The sequence below is a fragment of the Pan troglodytes genome, chromosome 11 (genome assembly GCF_028858775.2).
Source record: "Pan troglodytes isolate AG18354 chromosome 11, NHGRI_mPanTro3-v2.0_pri, whole genome shotgun sequence".
NCBI classification, from domain to species: domain Eukaryota; kingdom Metazoa; phylum Chordata; class Mammalia; order Primates; family Hominidae; genus Pan; species Pan troglodytes.
The window spans coordinates 26036439-26051898 of record NC_072409.2 but is presented as its reverse complement, the minus strand read 5'-3'; the positions used below and the strand labels follow the sequence as shown (position 1 = coordinate 26051898).

The window sequence follows — 15460 nt, the reverse complement described above, 5'->3', positions numbered from 1 at the left end:
ATTCAGTCTCTTTAAAAAGACAAAATTATTATCATAGCTAACAAACATACCTTAATATCATCTAATATCTAGTCAGTGTTCAAATTCCCTCAAGTGTCTCATAAATGTTTTCTTTGCAGTTGGTTTATTTACATCAGGATCTAAATTGTTCCATACATTGCATTTGTTTGATACGTCTCAAGTGTTTTTAATCTAAGGCAGTTACACTCATTTTTTTTCTTGCCACTTATTTCTTGAAAAACCAGGTCGTTTATCTTATAGGAGTTCTGTCATTCCAGATTTTCCTGATTCTCCCAGTCGTATCATTTAACATCTTTCTATATCCTGTAAGGACCCTTATATTAGTATATTGTTTATTCCCATTCTTCTTTCTTCTGGCATTATTTTATTTATTCATTCATCATCCAACAACTATTGATTGGACAGTTATCACGCAGCAGACATGGGTATTGGGGATACTTCTTTGGCCTTTTTACCTAGTGTATGTCTAGGTTGGTAGAAGTTAGGTTTTAAAAGCATATTTAATCCAGCATTTATGCAAAGTATTATTAAAGCCCTGGTGGTACTCTTCAACTGAACTGCCGCATATAGCTGTGTGGAACATATCCAGAGTTCTAGTTTAGGAACAAATGAAGGATTTCTTTTCATTGTTGCTTCCTATCTGCTATGTACTGGATAAAGGGAGTTCCCCGGCTCCAAGCAGTACTGAAGATTCTGTGGCCTGTGGTGTAGACGATGGGAAACAAAGGACTATGGGTGAGAATTTACTGAGTACTGGGGCATGCTGCTGAGGTAACTCTTAGGAATATTTGACGGTTGCAGCAAGCTTTCCAATCACCATCTTTCTTTTTCTTCTAAGTAGTCCAGGAATCAGTTTGGTTAAATTCTTTTCTTCTGCAATTTGACCAAGACTCCTTTCTTCCCTGGTCCCCACTGTGGGACCAAAACCATGTTTTGTTGCTTCTTTGTTTCCTTTATGTTTCTGTAGCAGACAATTCTTTTAAGATTTTCTGAAGAGTGTTGTTTTTTGCAGTGGGGAAAAAGATGAGAGTGAAAAAGGCACTTCTTCAATAATTCTCAAACTATATGTCAAGACTCGTTGGTGAGGCATGAAATCAATTTAGTGGATTGTGAAATTGATTTAGTGAGTAGCAGCCAGAGTTTTTTTGTTGTTGTTTTGTTTTATTTCTAGTGGAATCGAATAGAAAATATTAGAGTGGATTGCATGGAGGAAGGGTCAGTGTTGTTTTATAAGCTTTTGTTTCATATATGAAAATGTTACTTATTATGGGTCACAGCCAAAAAACTTAAAAGCTTACACTTTATGGTGCCTCTCTTTTTCAACTTCTTTGCCTTTTCTCACCCTTTCTCAATTACCCTTCCTCACATCATTGTTGTCATTAAAGTTGATACAGAGAGTTAGGATTTTAACAAGGGAGGTCTCTGAGGTAACAAAGTTCTAACATGTTATTTTCCCTCTTTGTACCTCCCTTATGTTACTTGTCACTTTCTTTTTTAATTTTTGAGACAGTCTTGCTCTGTTGCCCAGGCTGGAGTGCAGTGGTGCGATCTTGGCTCACTGCAACCTCTGCCTCCCAGGTTCAAGCGATTCTCAGGCCACAGCCTCCCAAGTAGCTGGGATTTCAGGCGCAGGCCACCATGCCCAGCTAATTTTTGTATTTTTAGTAGAGATGGGGTTTCACCATGTTGGCCAGGCTAATCTTGAACTCCTGACCTTAGGAGATCTGCCTGCCTTAGCCTCCAAAAGTGCGGGGATTACAGGCATGACCCACTGTGCCCAGCTGACTTCTCACTTTACATTCATTCATTTTCCAAACATTCATTCTTACATGCCAGGCACAGTTCTCTGCACTATTCACTTGTTATGCATTCGACAGATAATTTATTAACTATCTACTCGGTGCAAGGCAACATGGGTACTAAGATGAATGTGACACAATCCTTACCCTCAAGGAGTTTACCATTTAGTGTGGGAGATTTAAGAGTTTGTTACCACCATTTGTGCTTTGTCCTCCCCCCTGCCCTTTCCTCTACTTCCCTAACCTGTAGGTCTTTGGGATCCTGGGGTAACAAAGTCAGAAAAAGCCTTCTTTGACTCTTAAGAATTTTAAATTTTATTCATACAATAAACATTCATCGGACACTTATTTTATGCCAAGCTGTGCTCTGTTTGCTGAAGATACATCAGAGAACAAAAGAGATATCAATCTCTGTCCTTATGGAACTTATAGTCTAATTGGGAGAGATACAATAGACAACATGATGAATGGCAAAGTATATAGTATGCTAGAAGGTAATATGCTATGAAAAACAGAACAAAGGAAGGGGGATTGGAGTCTCAGCCATTGAGGAAGGAAGGTGGCAATTTAAAATAGAGTAGAAAGGTTTGGCATTAGGCCAGGAGTGTTGGCTCCTGCTTGTAATCCCAACACTTTGGGAGGTCAAAGCAGGCCGATCGCTGGAGCCCAGGAGTTCGAGACCAGCCTGAGCAACATGGCAGAACTCCGTATCTACAAAAAGTAGCAGGGTGTGGTGGTGTGCGCCTGTCGTCCCAACTACTCAGGGGGCTGAGGCAGGAGGATCACCTGAGCCTTAGGAGATCAAGGCTGCAGTGAGCCGTGATCATACCACTGCACTCCAGCCTGGGCAACAGAGTTAAACCCTATCTCAAAAAAAAAAAAAGAAAGAAAAGAGATGTTTGGCCTTTCTGAGAGTGCCAAGTCCTAACCGTCAGACCACCAGGGAAGGTAGGTTTGGCCTTTCTGAGAAGGTGACGTTTGAGCATAGACTTCGACATTTGAGCATACCGTTAGTCTTGGGGGTAATACGGTTAGCCAAAGGTTATCTGAGGGAAAACATGCAAGGCAGAGGAAGCAGCAGTGGATAGGTCCTGTGGACTAGTACGGCTGGCACGATGCAAGAGCAGGGAGAAGACCAGTATCGCCAGAGTGAGGGAAGACGAGTAGAAAATGAGGCGATGTCCATAAGGAAATGGGGGTCAGATGTGATAGGCCCTTGCCAAGACTTGGTCTTAGATTACTCTGGGTGAAATGAGGAGCTGTTTCAGGTTTTCAAGCAGAGAAGGGACCTGATCAAACCTAAATGTTTAAAAAACCTCTCTGGCTATTCTGATGAGCCTAGATTCTTGAGGGGCAAAGTGGGGAACAGTTAGGAGGCTATTGCAGGAACTGAGGCACAGATTTTGGTGGCTGTGACCAGGATGACAGCAGTAAAGGTGGTGGAGAGTGGCCAGATTCTGATATATTTTCAAGGTAGAACCAACAGTATCTGCTGATGGATTGCCTTTGGGATGTGAGAGAAAGAGTCAACAGTGACTCCAAGATTTCTGGAAAATAGCCTGGTGCGGTGGCTCGCATCTGTAATCCCAGCACTTTGGGGAGGCCCAGGTGGGTGAATCACCTGAGGTCAAGAGTTCGAGACCAGCCTGGCCAACATGGTGAAACCCCATCTCTACTAAAAACAAAAAATTAGCCTGGCATGGTGACGCGTGCCTGTAGTCCCATCCACTCAGGAGGCTGAGGCAGAAGAATTGCTTGAACCTGGGAGGTGGAGGTTACAGTGAGCCGAGATCACGCCAGTACACTCCAGCCTGGGTGACAGAGTGAGATTCCAACTCAAAAAAAAAATAAATAAATAAAAATTAAAAAAAATAAAGATTTCTGGCTTGAGTTACTAGAACAGTGGAGTCGCCAGGCACTGAGATGGAGAAAGCTGCAGATAGAGCAGATGGAGGGCAAGCTTAGGAATTCAGTGTGGGGTGTTGTGTTTGAACATCCAAGTGGGGACAGTCATTAGGCAGCAGGCCTTGTGAATGGGGGTCAGGAGAGCGGTCCAGGTTGGAGATAAAAATTCTGTGGGTTATCAGCATATAGAACATATAAAAAGCCACAAAACTACATGATACCATCTAGGCAGTGAGTAGAAGAGAAAGGACCATTGTCCATTTCAACATTGAAAGGTTGGGAGGAAGAGAAAGACCCACATAGGAGAGTAAGGTAGGAAGATGAAAGAGGAGATGAAAGCCGACTGAAGAAGGAGCGTGGGGAGTGATACAGTTTGGATGTTGTCTCCACCCAAATCTCATGTCAAAATGTCACCCCCAGTGTTGGAGGTGGGGTCTGGTGGGAGGTGATTGGATCATGGGGGCAGCTTTCCCCTGAACGGTTTAGCACCATCCTCGTTGGTACTGCCCTCACCATAGTGAGTGAGTTCTCATCTCCTTTTTAAAAGTGTGTAGCACACCCCCTGGCTCTCTTGTTCCTGCTTTTGCCATGTGACGTGCCTGCTCCCTCTTCACCTTCCTCCGTGAGTACAAGCTCCCCAAGGCCTCCCCAGAAGCCAAGTGACGTTGGAGCCATGCTTGTACAGCGTGCAGAACTGTGAGCCAGTTAAACCTCTTTTATAAATTACCCAGTCTCAGGTATTTCTTTCTTTTTTTTTTTTTTTGAGACGGAGTCTTGCTCTGTTGCCCAGGCTGCACTGGAGTGCAGTGGCACACTCCAGGTTCAGCTCACTGCAACCTCCGCCTCCCAGGTTCAAGCGATTCTCCTGCCTCAGCCTCCTGAGTAGCTGGGATTACAGGCGTGCGCCACCACACCTGGCTAATTTTTTTGTATTATTAGTAGTGACGGGGTTTCACCATGTTGACCAGTCTGGTCTTGAACTCCTGACCTCAGGTGATCCACCCACCTAGGCCTCCCAAAGTGCTGGGATTACAGGTGTGAGCCACTGTGCCGAGCCTAGGTATTTCTTTATAGTAATGCGAGAACAGACTAATACAGGGAGTGATCAATTGTGTCAGATTATGCTGATAGTTCTTACAAAATGGGACTGATCGTCGGGTTTAGTAGTCTGTACATCCCCTTCACATCACTTACAGCGTTTGTAATTATTAATTTATAATTATGGTTGTTCAGTGTCTTCTTTGCTAGAATGAAAACTTCTTGAGGATAGGGACAGTGTTTGCTTTGTTTGTTTTATTATAGTCATTGTAGACATTCAATAAATATTTGATGAGTGAGTAAATGAGTGAATGAATGTGCAATATGATTACCTTCTGCCTAGCTCCAAAATATATTCTGGACAAAGCTTATATAATAGGCAGAATGTTATGTATCAGGGAATATAGAGGGCATTATCCAGTCCAGCAGGAAAAATCAGCTCATTGCTGAGATCTTTGCTTTAGCTTCGAGATATTCATTTTAGAAGGTTTACTAGACATCTTGGAGCCAGTGATGTTATTTGGTCCTAGAGTTGATGACACACTAAATCCAATTTACAGTCATGTTCCTTGTGGTGCATGGTATGATGAATTATGTACTGGATGTTGTGTTTTGTTTTTGTTTTTTGAGACAGAATCTCTGTCACCCAGGCTGGAATGCAGTGGCGCCATCTCGGCTCACTGAAACCTCTGCCTCCTGAGTTCAAGTGATTATCCTGCCTCAGCCTCCTGAGTAGCTGGGACTACAGGCATGCACCACCACACCTGGCTAATTTTTGTATTTTTTTTTTTTAGTAGAGATGGGGGTTTCACCACATTGGCGAGGGTGCTCTAGAACTCCTGACCTCAAGTGATCCACCCACCTCAGCCTCCCAAAGTGCTGGGATTACAGGTGTGATCCACCGTGCCTGGCCTACAGGGTGCTTTTGAGACATAGTAGCTCAGGAGAAAGGATCAGAGCAGCAGATTTTCAAAAGTAGGTAAACAATTGAAATGAGATCTCAAGGGGATGTTGGAATTTTTCAAAAAGGAGAACTGGGAAAGACATTTCTTGGCAGAGGGAGCGACACATGCAAAGACTGCAGTTTGGGAAAATACTTTCTGTGCGGTGGAACTACAAGGTTGGTGTATGTATGATAGGGTGTGGGCTTGTTATTTCCCACTGAACTTGAGCAACTCAAGTTGTACAGGTTGACTGGAATGTTGGGTGAGTTTGAGAGTGTGGGGAAGATGGATGAGATGGATGGTCTTGTCTGCCAAGTTTAGGAGCTTGAATTTTAACCTATATTCAGTGGAGAGCCACTGAAGAATCTTAAAAGCAGAGGATTAATAATAAACTGGGGAAAATAGGAGCAGTGAAGCAATATGGTTGCTGATGAGGTTTAGGAAGTTTAATCTGGCATCTGAATATGGGATGGCTTGTAAGACTGTAGAGAGAAGAGGCAGGAAAGCTAGCTAGAATCTTACATTATTCATGAGTGAGGCAATGATAATGGAGGAGTGAAAATGGATTTGAGAGGGTATTCAGGCTCTTGGCTGTTTGAGAGGCCTCTATTTAAAAGAAAACACTCATCTCCTCATCTTAGACGACAGCGTAGAGTGACTCTCTTTATGTCAGCTGGAACCAGAAGTAATCTCCCAACATTATTGCCTTTCAAGAAAAAGGAGATTTATTGTGCTTAACGGAGTGGGTACAGTGTAACATACATTATCCTCAATCAGAGCAGTGTCCCGGTCTCCCACTTGGCTTCTCAGCTGCATGTTCTTCTCAACACTGACTTCATTGCTCCTCCTGGTTTTAGCACTTCCACCCTGCTGAATTCAGCACATCCAGAGAAAGGATCAGAGGGCCGGCCTCTAGTTGTTTCACAACATGGAATTTCAGGCTTCCAACTAGGTCACCTCCAGAATTGTAATTTTTTTCTTTTTATAAGACCTGTTTCATGGTTCTTGCTGAAATGGAGGGTGGGGAAGGAGAGAGGGATGATGGCTGCTATTCACAGTGCCTACTCTTACCTCATGACTGGTCTGGGCAAGTATGGTAGAAGCAGGAAAGTCCACTTTTGGGTGGATTTGATTTGGGCTTGGGGTGGGGAGTCTGGGAATAGCAGCTACTGATTTGGTAATGGCTACAGAGAGGAAGGCAGTAGAAGTACCACAGAGCAGCTGCAGACTTCTGTCACCTGGACTATATTACAAATAGATTTGGGAACTCAGCTAACCAGGGAGGGTGAGGCGACAAGGTGGCAGCTCACCTCCTTCCTGTCTGGTGCTAGAAATCAAAACCTGTTCACTAACTAGGTTAAACAGTTTATACCATTTTCATTGATTCTGACATGCCCATGCTTTATATTTGTACATCTCTGATCTCAGTCTGTATCTTACAATGGATGATATATCATAGTTTAATTGGCAGCTTTTTTCTTTCTTTAGTGGTCCCTAAGGTAATGGTGCGCTGTATAATCAGTGGTATCATTGGTTCAGTGGATACACACATGAGTGTGTGGACATGTTTGGTGGTGGCTGACAGGTGTCAAAGAGGGGAAACAAGCTCTCTTCCCAGAGAAGGAGTCATCACAGGCAATGCTGATATTTTAAGCCTCATACACACTTCATATGTTTATGTGAAAGGAAATCTTTGGTCTTAAGACTGTTGGTACTGTCTGTTTTCAGGCAGTAATCTCTTAGCTGTTATCAGGAGAATCAATTGGAAGCTATTAGATGTCTCTTCAGTTATTTCTTAATAAGACTTAAGTTTTCAGGTCGATGTTGTTGACTCTTGTGATCCATGGCTTATCTGCTTTCATTATAAATTTTGCTTATTTTCTTTCCCAGAAATCATCAGTGAATTTCATTTGATTGATCCTACTGTTAACCTGCTTTTATTGTTACCAGTTTTTTCTAACCTATTGGGTTAGCTTGTTGGCATTGCAAAATCTGTGTTGAGAAATACTCAATGGCCCACTCCTTGAGTTTTGAGTGCCTAGTTGTACCTTCTTTGTATCTTTCCTAGAAAGATTGTTAAAGTAATGATAGGTTGGAGGAACATTTCTTATTCTATAGACACTCACACACACACACAGCATGTATATACTTATACATGACATATTTTATTAGACTTCTAATTTAGAGTTTTTAAGGATTCTTGTACAATTCATGTAGTTTACATGGAGACTAGCAGTGTGCATGTATGCATATAGTCTCAAAACAGATTATACTCAATTATGTACAGAAAAGTTCTGCAGTTTTCGGGAGTGAGATGATAACTGAACTCCAAGAACTTTGGTTAACAAGGTTAACCATTTAGTTGCATTAAGGATGAGAGCCTGGCTCTGAAGTCAGGCTGCTGGGTGTTTGAATTTTAGCTTCTGTGACCTTGGGCAAGTTACTTAACTTCTCTGTGCTTCACTGCTCCTATTTATAAAATGGGAATAACAACAGGACCTACCTCAGGGTTCTAAGAATTAGGTAAGATAATGTATGTAAAATAGGTAACAGCATGCCTGGCACAGGGTACACTTAATGAATGGTAGGTGCTATTTTTAATTTTATTTTATTCATTTTTAATTTTTCTGTTTTTTTGACAAACAAATGGGGTCTCACTCTGTCACCCAGGCTAGAATGCAATGGCACAGTCATAGCTCACTGCAGCCTCAAATTCCTAGGCTCAAGCAATCTTCCTGCCTCAGCCTCCAGAATATCTGGGATTATAGGCTCTAGCCACAACATCCAGCTGCTATTTTTTTTTATTATTAATAAAGGATCAGTTCAAGAGTGAGACCAGAGCTCTTGCTCTTGATCTGTTGGTTAAGGAAAAAATTATTTCTAGGGCTGGACACGGTGGCTCACACCTGTAATCCCAGCACTTTGGAAGGCCAAGGCAGGAGGATGGCTTGAGCCCACGAGTTGGAGACCAGCCTGGGAAACATAGCAGGACCCCATTTCTACCAAAAAAAAAAGCTGGATATGGTGGGAGGGTGAGGTAGGAGGATCGTTTGAGAGCCCAGGAGATCAAGGCTGCAGAGAGCCATGATTTCACCACTGCCTTTGGCCTGGGTGACAGTGTGAGACCCTATCTCAAAAAAAAAAAAAAAAAAAAAAATTATGCCTAGTAAATGATTTTTAGTTATGAAGTAGAAAAGTGTCTTCTAACTCAGTGCTTTCAAGAAATTCCCTAAATTAATTGAACATTAAACAAAATAGGGATGTAAGTTCCATGAAGGTAGATGCCTTATGTCTGTTTTGTCAACATCTGTGTCCTTAATATCTAGAATAGCGCCGACTTATATATAGTAAGTGCTTAATAACTATTTGTTAAATGAATGAAAAAGGGCCAATGGCTCTTAAAAGCTACAGACATTTCATCTTATAGATGAAAATATGTAAGTTATTCTAGTATGTAATAATTTAAAATTGTATTTTAACAATATATGGAAATAAGCTTTAACTAAAGTACTAGAAACTCACAAACCTAAGTACATTTAAATAAGTTGACTTTCTGTGAACCTATGAATTATGTTGGAAAGTAAATAAATAAATAAATAGACTTTTCTTGTTTGATGTAAACTAGGATATATGTAAGAAAATTGAGATGTTACTGTTGACAATGTGTAATTAATAATGTACTGTTAATTGTAGAGTTTAAAGTTACTTCACATAAGAGACATAATTTTAAAAGTACACCTAACATGGTAAAAATTTTATGCAAACATTAACAGCAGTTATCCCTGGATAGGGAAATTATAATTAATTAAGCAATTTTTTCCTTTTACTTCTCTTTATTTTCTTTTCTTTTCTTTTTTTTTTTTTGAGACGGAGTCTCGCTCTGTCACCCAGGCTGGAGTACAGTGGCATAATCTCAGCTCATTGCAACCTCTGCCTCCCAGGTTCAAGCAATTCTCCTACCTCTGCCTCCCAAGTAGCTGGGACTACAGGCGCTCGCCACCATGCTTGGCTAAGTTTTGTATTTTTAGTAGAGATAGGGTTTCACCATGTTGACCAGGCTTGTCCCGAACTCCTGACCTCAAGTGATCCACCCACCTCGGCCTCCCACAGTGCTGGGATTACAGGCGTGAGCCACCGCACCTAGCTATTTTCTAATATTTTCTACAAAACAGTGTTGTGTGAATTTAAAAAGGACCCCCAGAAATCCAACCAACATTTATTGAGTGTTTTTCAAGGAACCTATTCACTGACTAGGTGAAAGAGTTTATACTACTTTCATTGATTCTGAGATGCCCATGTTTTATATTTGTACATCTCAGATACCAGTCTGTTTCTTACAATAGATGATATATCATAACTTAATTGGCAGCTTTTTTGTTTCCTTAGTGGTCCCTAAAGTAATGGTGCACTTTATAATCAGTGGTATTGTTGGTTCAGTGAATACCCACAAGAATGTGTGCATGTGTTTGGTGGTGGCTGACAGGTGTTAAAGAGGCGAAACAAGCTCTCTTCCCAGAGGAGTCATCACAGGCAATGCTGATGTTTTAAGCCTCATACGCACTCCATATGTTTATATGAAAGGAAATCTTTGGCATTAAGCCTGTTGGTACTGTCTGTTTTCAGGCAGTAATCTCTTAGCTGTTATCAGGAGAATCAACTGGAAGCTATTAGAGGTCTCTTCAGTTATTCCTTAAACAGGCATGCAAATTCTTGAGCATTCTAAATCAGAAAGTTCATTGAATTTTACTTTGAGTCTTATGGTTTGGTCTGTAGTATAAGGCAGTGTTGCAGAGTAAGGAACATGTGTTTTCCACCCAGTTCTCTCCGTAGAACATTTGGTAAATCCTGGGGCCAGGCGTGGTGGCTCATGCCTGTAATCCCAGCACTTTGGGAGGCTGAGGCGGACGGATCACAAGGTCAGGAGTTTGAGACCAGCCTGGCCAACATGGTGAAACCCCGTTTCTATTAAAAATACAAAAAAATTGCCAGCAGTGGTGGCGTACGCCTGTAATCCCAGCTACTCAGAAGGCTGGGTTCAATCACTTGAACCCAGGAGGCAGAGGTTGCGGTGAGCAGAGATCACGCCATTGCACCCCAGCCTGGGTGACAGTGCAAGACTGTCTCAAAAACAAAAATAAAAACAAAAAAACAAAAAAAAATTGGCAAATCCCTTAAGCAATCTGGACTTTGTTTTCATCATCTAAGAAATGAAAGGATTAGCCTTGATAATTGTGAAGGGTGGTGCTTGCTTGTTACTTCCATAGTTTTATTATTTGATTTGGAGTTATGAGTGTATGTGTGTGTGTGTTTTCTCTACAGCCATACACACTGCTGCTATGGATATGCTGGGAGGACCTGGTATCGAAAGCCAGTGTAGAAAAGTTGATATAATTGCAGATGCAGCATATTCCATTTTCCAAAAGCCAAAAAGTTTTACTGGCAACTTTGTCATTGATGAAAATATCTTAAAAGAAGAAGGAATAGAAAATTTTGACGTTTATGCAATTAAACCAGGTAATGCTTTTGTAGTTTTTAAAAGTAGTGATACATTTTTCCATATTTTCTGCAATGAACATATCTGTTTTTTGTGTGTGTTTGTGTGATTGTAAAATGAATGTGTTCTTTTAAAAGCTGTCTTCCCAATGAAGGAAGAAAACCCATACCAACACAACTTAAAAAAAAAGATGAATGAAAAATAGAGGTGAGTTGAGGGCTTTTGAAGTGATATATATATATAAGCACAGAAAGTCAGATCAGTTACTAGCCACTTCTAAATCTCGAAATAAGAAATGAAAATTATTTTTTAAAGTTGGTCTTAAAATCACAGAGTAAAGATTTTGTTCAAGAATATGTGGTAACAGATGGTACAGTAGTGGGTTATGTATTTATTTATTGATTGATTTGAGAAAGGGTCTCACTCTGTCACCCAGGTTGGAGTGTAGTGGCGCAATCTCAGCTCACTGCAACCTCCACCTCCCAGGCTCAAGCAATCCTTCCACCTCAGCCTCTAGAGTAGCTGGGACTATAGGCATGTGCCACCACACCTGGTTAATTTTTGTATTTGTAGATGTGGGGTTTCACCATGTTGCCCAGGCTGGTCTTGAACTCCTGAGCTCAAGTGATCTGCCTGCCTTGGCCTCCTAAAGTGTTAGGATTACAGGCGTGAGCCACTGCACCTGGCACAGTAATGAATTTTTTTGTTTAAAATAATTTATGATTGTGGACTCTCTAAATATTTGTCTCTTAAATGCAGTCTCTTAGAGTAGCTTAATGACAGATGGTGTAGATGAGTGGGCAGGCTCTGTCTCATGGACAGTAAAGTGATCTGAGAAGCTTCTAGAAAGCCCTCTTGTTAAGTAACTCTCCCTCTCTGAAATTGGGGATGATAATGATAATAATGGATTTTTACCATATAGAATATGATGTATTCTAATATAGCCATACATAGGAGTTATATTTATTTGCGCTAAAGTATATTTTAAATATTATTCATTAAACTGAGCTTCTAAACGACACAAACCACGTTTATATTCGTATCATCCCTGGTCATCTCTGCAGTTCAAACTAAAGTAAATAGCGGATTATAGTTTTACAAAGCACTCTTATATGCATTATCTATTTAGCCTGCATAACAATTCTGTACGGAAAGTAATGCTTAGTGATTAAGAACACGAAATTTGGGAGAAGACAACCCAGCTTCATATTGCAGCTCTGCTGCTCACTGCTATGCAGCTTTGAGCATGTCACCCAGTTTGTCTGTCTCAGCCTCAATTTCCATATTGGTAAACTTAAGAGAATGATACATTTCATACAAGATTTTTGTAAAGGCTAAATGTGATAATGTATAATGTGTTTGGCACAGTGCCCAGCATATAGTACACTCAGAATATTTAGTAGTTAATATTTACAAGTGGAAAAACAGGCTCAGAGAGATTGAGCCTTTGCCTAAGAGCAGATGGCTAATAGGTGGCAGAACCTGACCAGATTCAGGTCTTCCGGGTCCTGGTACCCAGGAATATAATTATTACCTTAGGTTTTAAAGACACAGTGTAATTGTGCGCAAGTTTTAAAATTTTATTTAAATTAAAAATCCTATTAAGTATTGAGAACTTAAAATGACCAGATACTATGATATTAGGATATAACAAAGATGAATTCATTCCTGCCCTCCAGAAGTTTGCTTAAACTTCTGAAAAAGAGAGAGAGAGAGGCAGGAGACCGAGGCAGGAGGCTCATTTGAGCCCAGAAGTTTGAGACCAGCCTGGGCAAAACAGCAAGACCCCATCTCAAAAAAAAAAAAAAAGAGAGAAAAGAAAAAGAGAACAATTGAGATTGTTAACATCTCACTGTACTACAGTTTTGAAGGCTTTATGGCCTTTAAATCTTCTAGTGTGCACATGTATTGGAGTTATCAGTGTAATTAAAACAGTTAACCTATTTGCTAACCACAACCATTAGCTGAAAATAAGACCCAGTGGAGGCTGTGTGCAGTGGCTCACACCTGTAATCCCAGCACTTTGGGAGGCCAAGGCCAGTGGATCGCTTGAGCCAAGGAGTTCAAGACCATACTGGGCAACATGGCAAAACCCCATCTCCACAAAAAATAAAAATGAGTGGTCAGGCGCGGTGGCTCACGCCCATAATCCCAGCACACTGGGAGGCCGAGGTGGGTGGATATCCTGAGGTCAGGAGTTTGAGACCAGCCTGACCAATATGGTGAAACTCTATCTCTACTAAAAATATGAAAATTAGCCAGGCATAGTGATGGGCACCTGTAATCCCAGCTACTTGGGAGGCTGAAGCAGGAGGATTGCTTGAACCTGGGAGGCAGAGGGTGCCATGAGCTGAGATCGTGCCACTGCACTCAAGCCTGGGCGACAGAGCGAGACTCCGTCTCAAAAAATAAATAAATAAATAAACAAATAAATAAAAATTAGCTGGATATGGTGGCTTGCACCTGTGGTCCCTGTTACTTGGGAGGCTGAGGGAGGAGGATCACTTGAGCCCAGGAGGTGGAGGTTGCAGTGAGCCAAGATCGTATCACTGCACTCCAGCCTGGGTGACAGTGAGACCCTGTGTCAATAATAATAATAATAACCCAGTGGAATAGGATGGAATAGGATAGCTTAGTGTTCATGATGATGGAGTGAGAGGAAGAGGGAGAGAGAGAAGAGACCCAAGTGCACTAATGCTGAGAAGAAAGTCCTTCTTAAGAAGGGGCCCTCTGCTTTTAGGACGGCAGGTAAGAAATAAGTCCTGACAACTTTGGAAGAATGTGGGCCAGAAGAGCAGTGTAGGATGAGAAGGGCAGAGGTTCCTGGGAGAGCAGGTAAAGGCTTTACAGAACAGGTGATCTTTTGGGGATTAAATCTTGAAGATAAAATTTATCAGAGGAGAGAAAGATAACTGAATTATGAGAAAATTAATTTAATGAAGATCAGGTCATTCGACAGTTCTCACAGAGGCCTTTTCTGTTGCACCAGAAAGATTTTTAATAAAATAGATACGTTTATTAAACAGATGTTAAAATCTTACTATGTTGTAGTTACATTAACCTAATGGTTTGGGGTCAATTTTTCAGGTCATCCTTTGCAACCAGATTTCTTCTTAGATGAATACCCAGAAGCAGTTAGCAAGAAAGTGGAATCAACTGGTAAGATCTAGACTATATTTTATGTTAGAAAATATAAATCCTAACTTATGTATTTCTTCCAAAATATGGAATTGATCCTATAACAGTGACATTTCTGCCTTCTGTTTTTAAACTGTTTTGTACTTTAAACAAGTAATGTGAGATCTCAGTTAATTCTAGTAAAGAAGGTTGTTTTGTTCATCTACCAGTAAGAAGTTTTAATAAGGCTGGGCACAGTGGCTCATACCTGTAATCCCAGCACTTTGGGAGGCTGAGGCGAATGGATCACTTGAGTCCAGGAGTTTGCGACGAGCTTGGGCAACATGGCGAAACCCCGTCTCTACAAAAAAAAAACAAAAAAAAAAAACGTTGGGTGTGGTGGCACGAGACTGTAGTCCCAGCTACTCAGGAGGCTGAGGTGGGAGGATCACCTGATCCCGGGAAGTTGAAGTTTCAGTGAGCCGTGATCGTGCCACTGCACTCTAGCCTGGGTGACACAGCAAGACCCTGTCTCAAAAAAAAAAAAAAGAAGAAGTTATTAATATATTCTTTGCGTTTGGTTAAAAACAAGTCGGAAAAAACTTTTTTTAGGTTTTATTTATTTTCTTTTGCACTGTCTTTAGGTATTTCATGTTGATATGTTATTTTGAGGAAAAGTGTGTCATATATCAAATACATCTAACACCATTTCCACAGTTTGTGTTATGTGACTATTTTATGAAAGAAATCAACTTCAAAGGAGGTTTGGGTTTTACTTTGTTTTGTTTCTGTAATTCATAAACAATAGTGCCCTTGAATTGGTCCAGAGTTTACATTTTAGACTTTGTGTTCTGACATTTTACCAGTGGCTTACTTGAAGAAACACTTTAATGAATACCTGTGGGAAGAATTTCTCTCATGGTTTACTAATAAGAATGGCTGTGCTTCTTCTGGGCCCTTACCTTATTTTTATCTTATAGATGCTATGACTCTCATCGATTTTTTTTTTAGAAGGCTGATAGAAAATGTAGGGATGAATTTCCTTGATACCTTTAGCAAATCTGTGGCACCTTACTGCAATGCATTTTAGAGCCAAACCTTATTTCCATCTTTCTTTTATTTATTCTTTATTATTTATCTTT

General features: G+C 40.8%; 1 protein-coding gene across 2 annotated transcripts in view; it reads left to right on the top strand.

Moving 5' to 3' along the window:
* HSDL2 (hydroxysteroid dehydrogenase like 2) overlaps positions 1-15460 on the top strand; it is a 96927-nt gene that overhangs the window by 48925 nt on the left and 32542 nt on the right. For both annotated transcript variants that reach the window (NM_001199077.3, XM_009457050.4), the window contains 2 exons: positions 11027-11221; positions 14289-14360. In NM_001199077.3, the coding sequence (NP_001186006.1) occupies positions 11027-11221; positions 14289-14360 (267 nt within the window). The remainder of the gene's footprint in view (positions 1-11026; positions 11222-14288; positions 14361-15460) is intronic.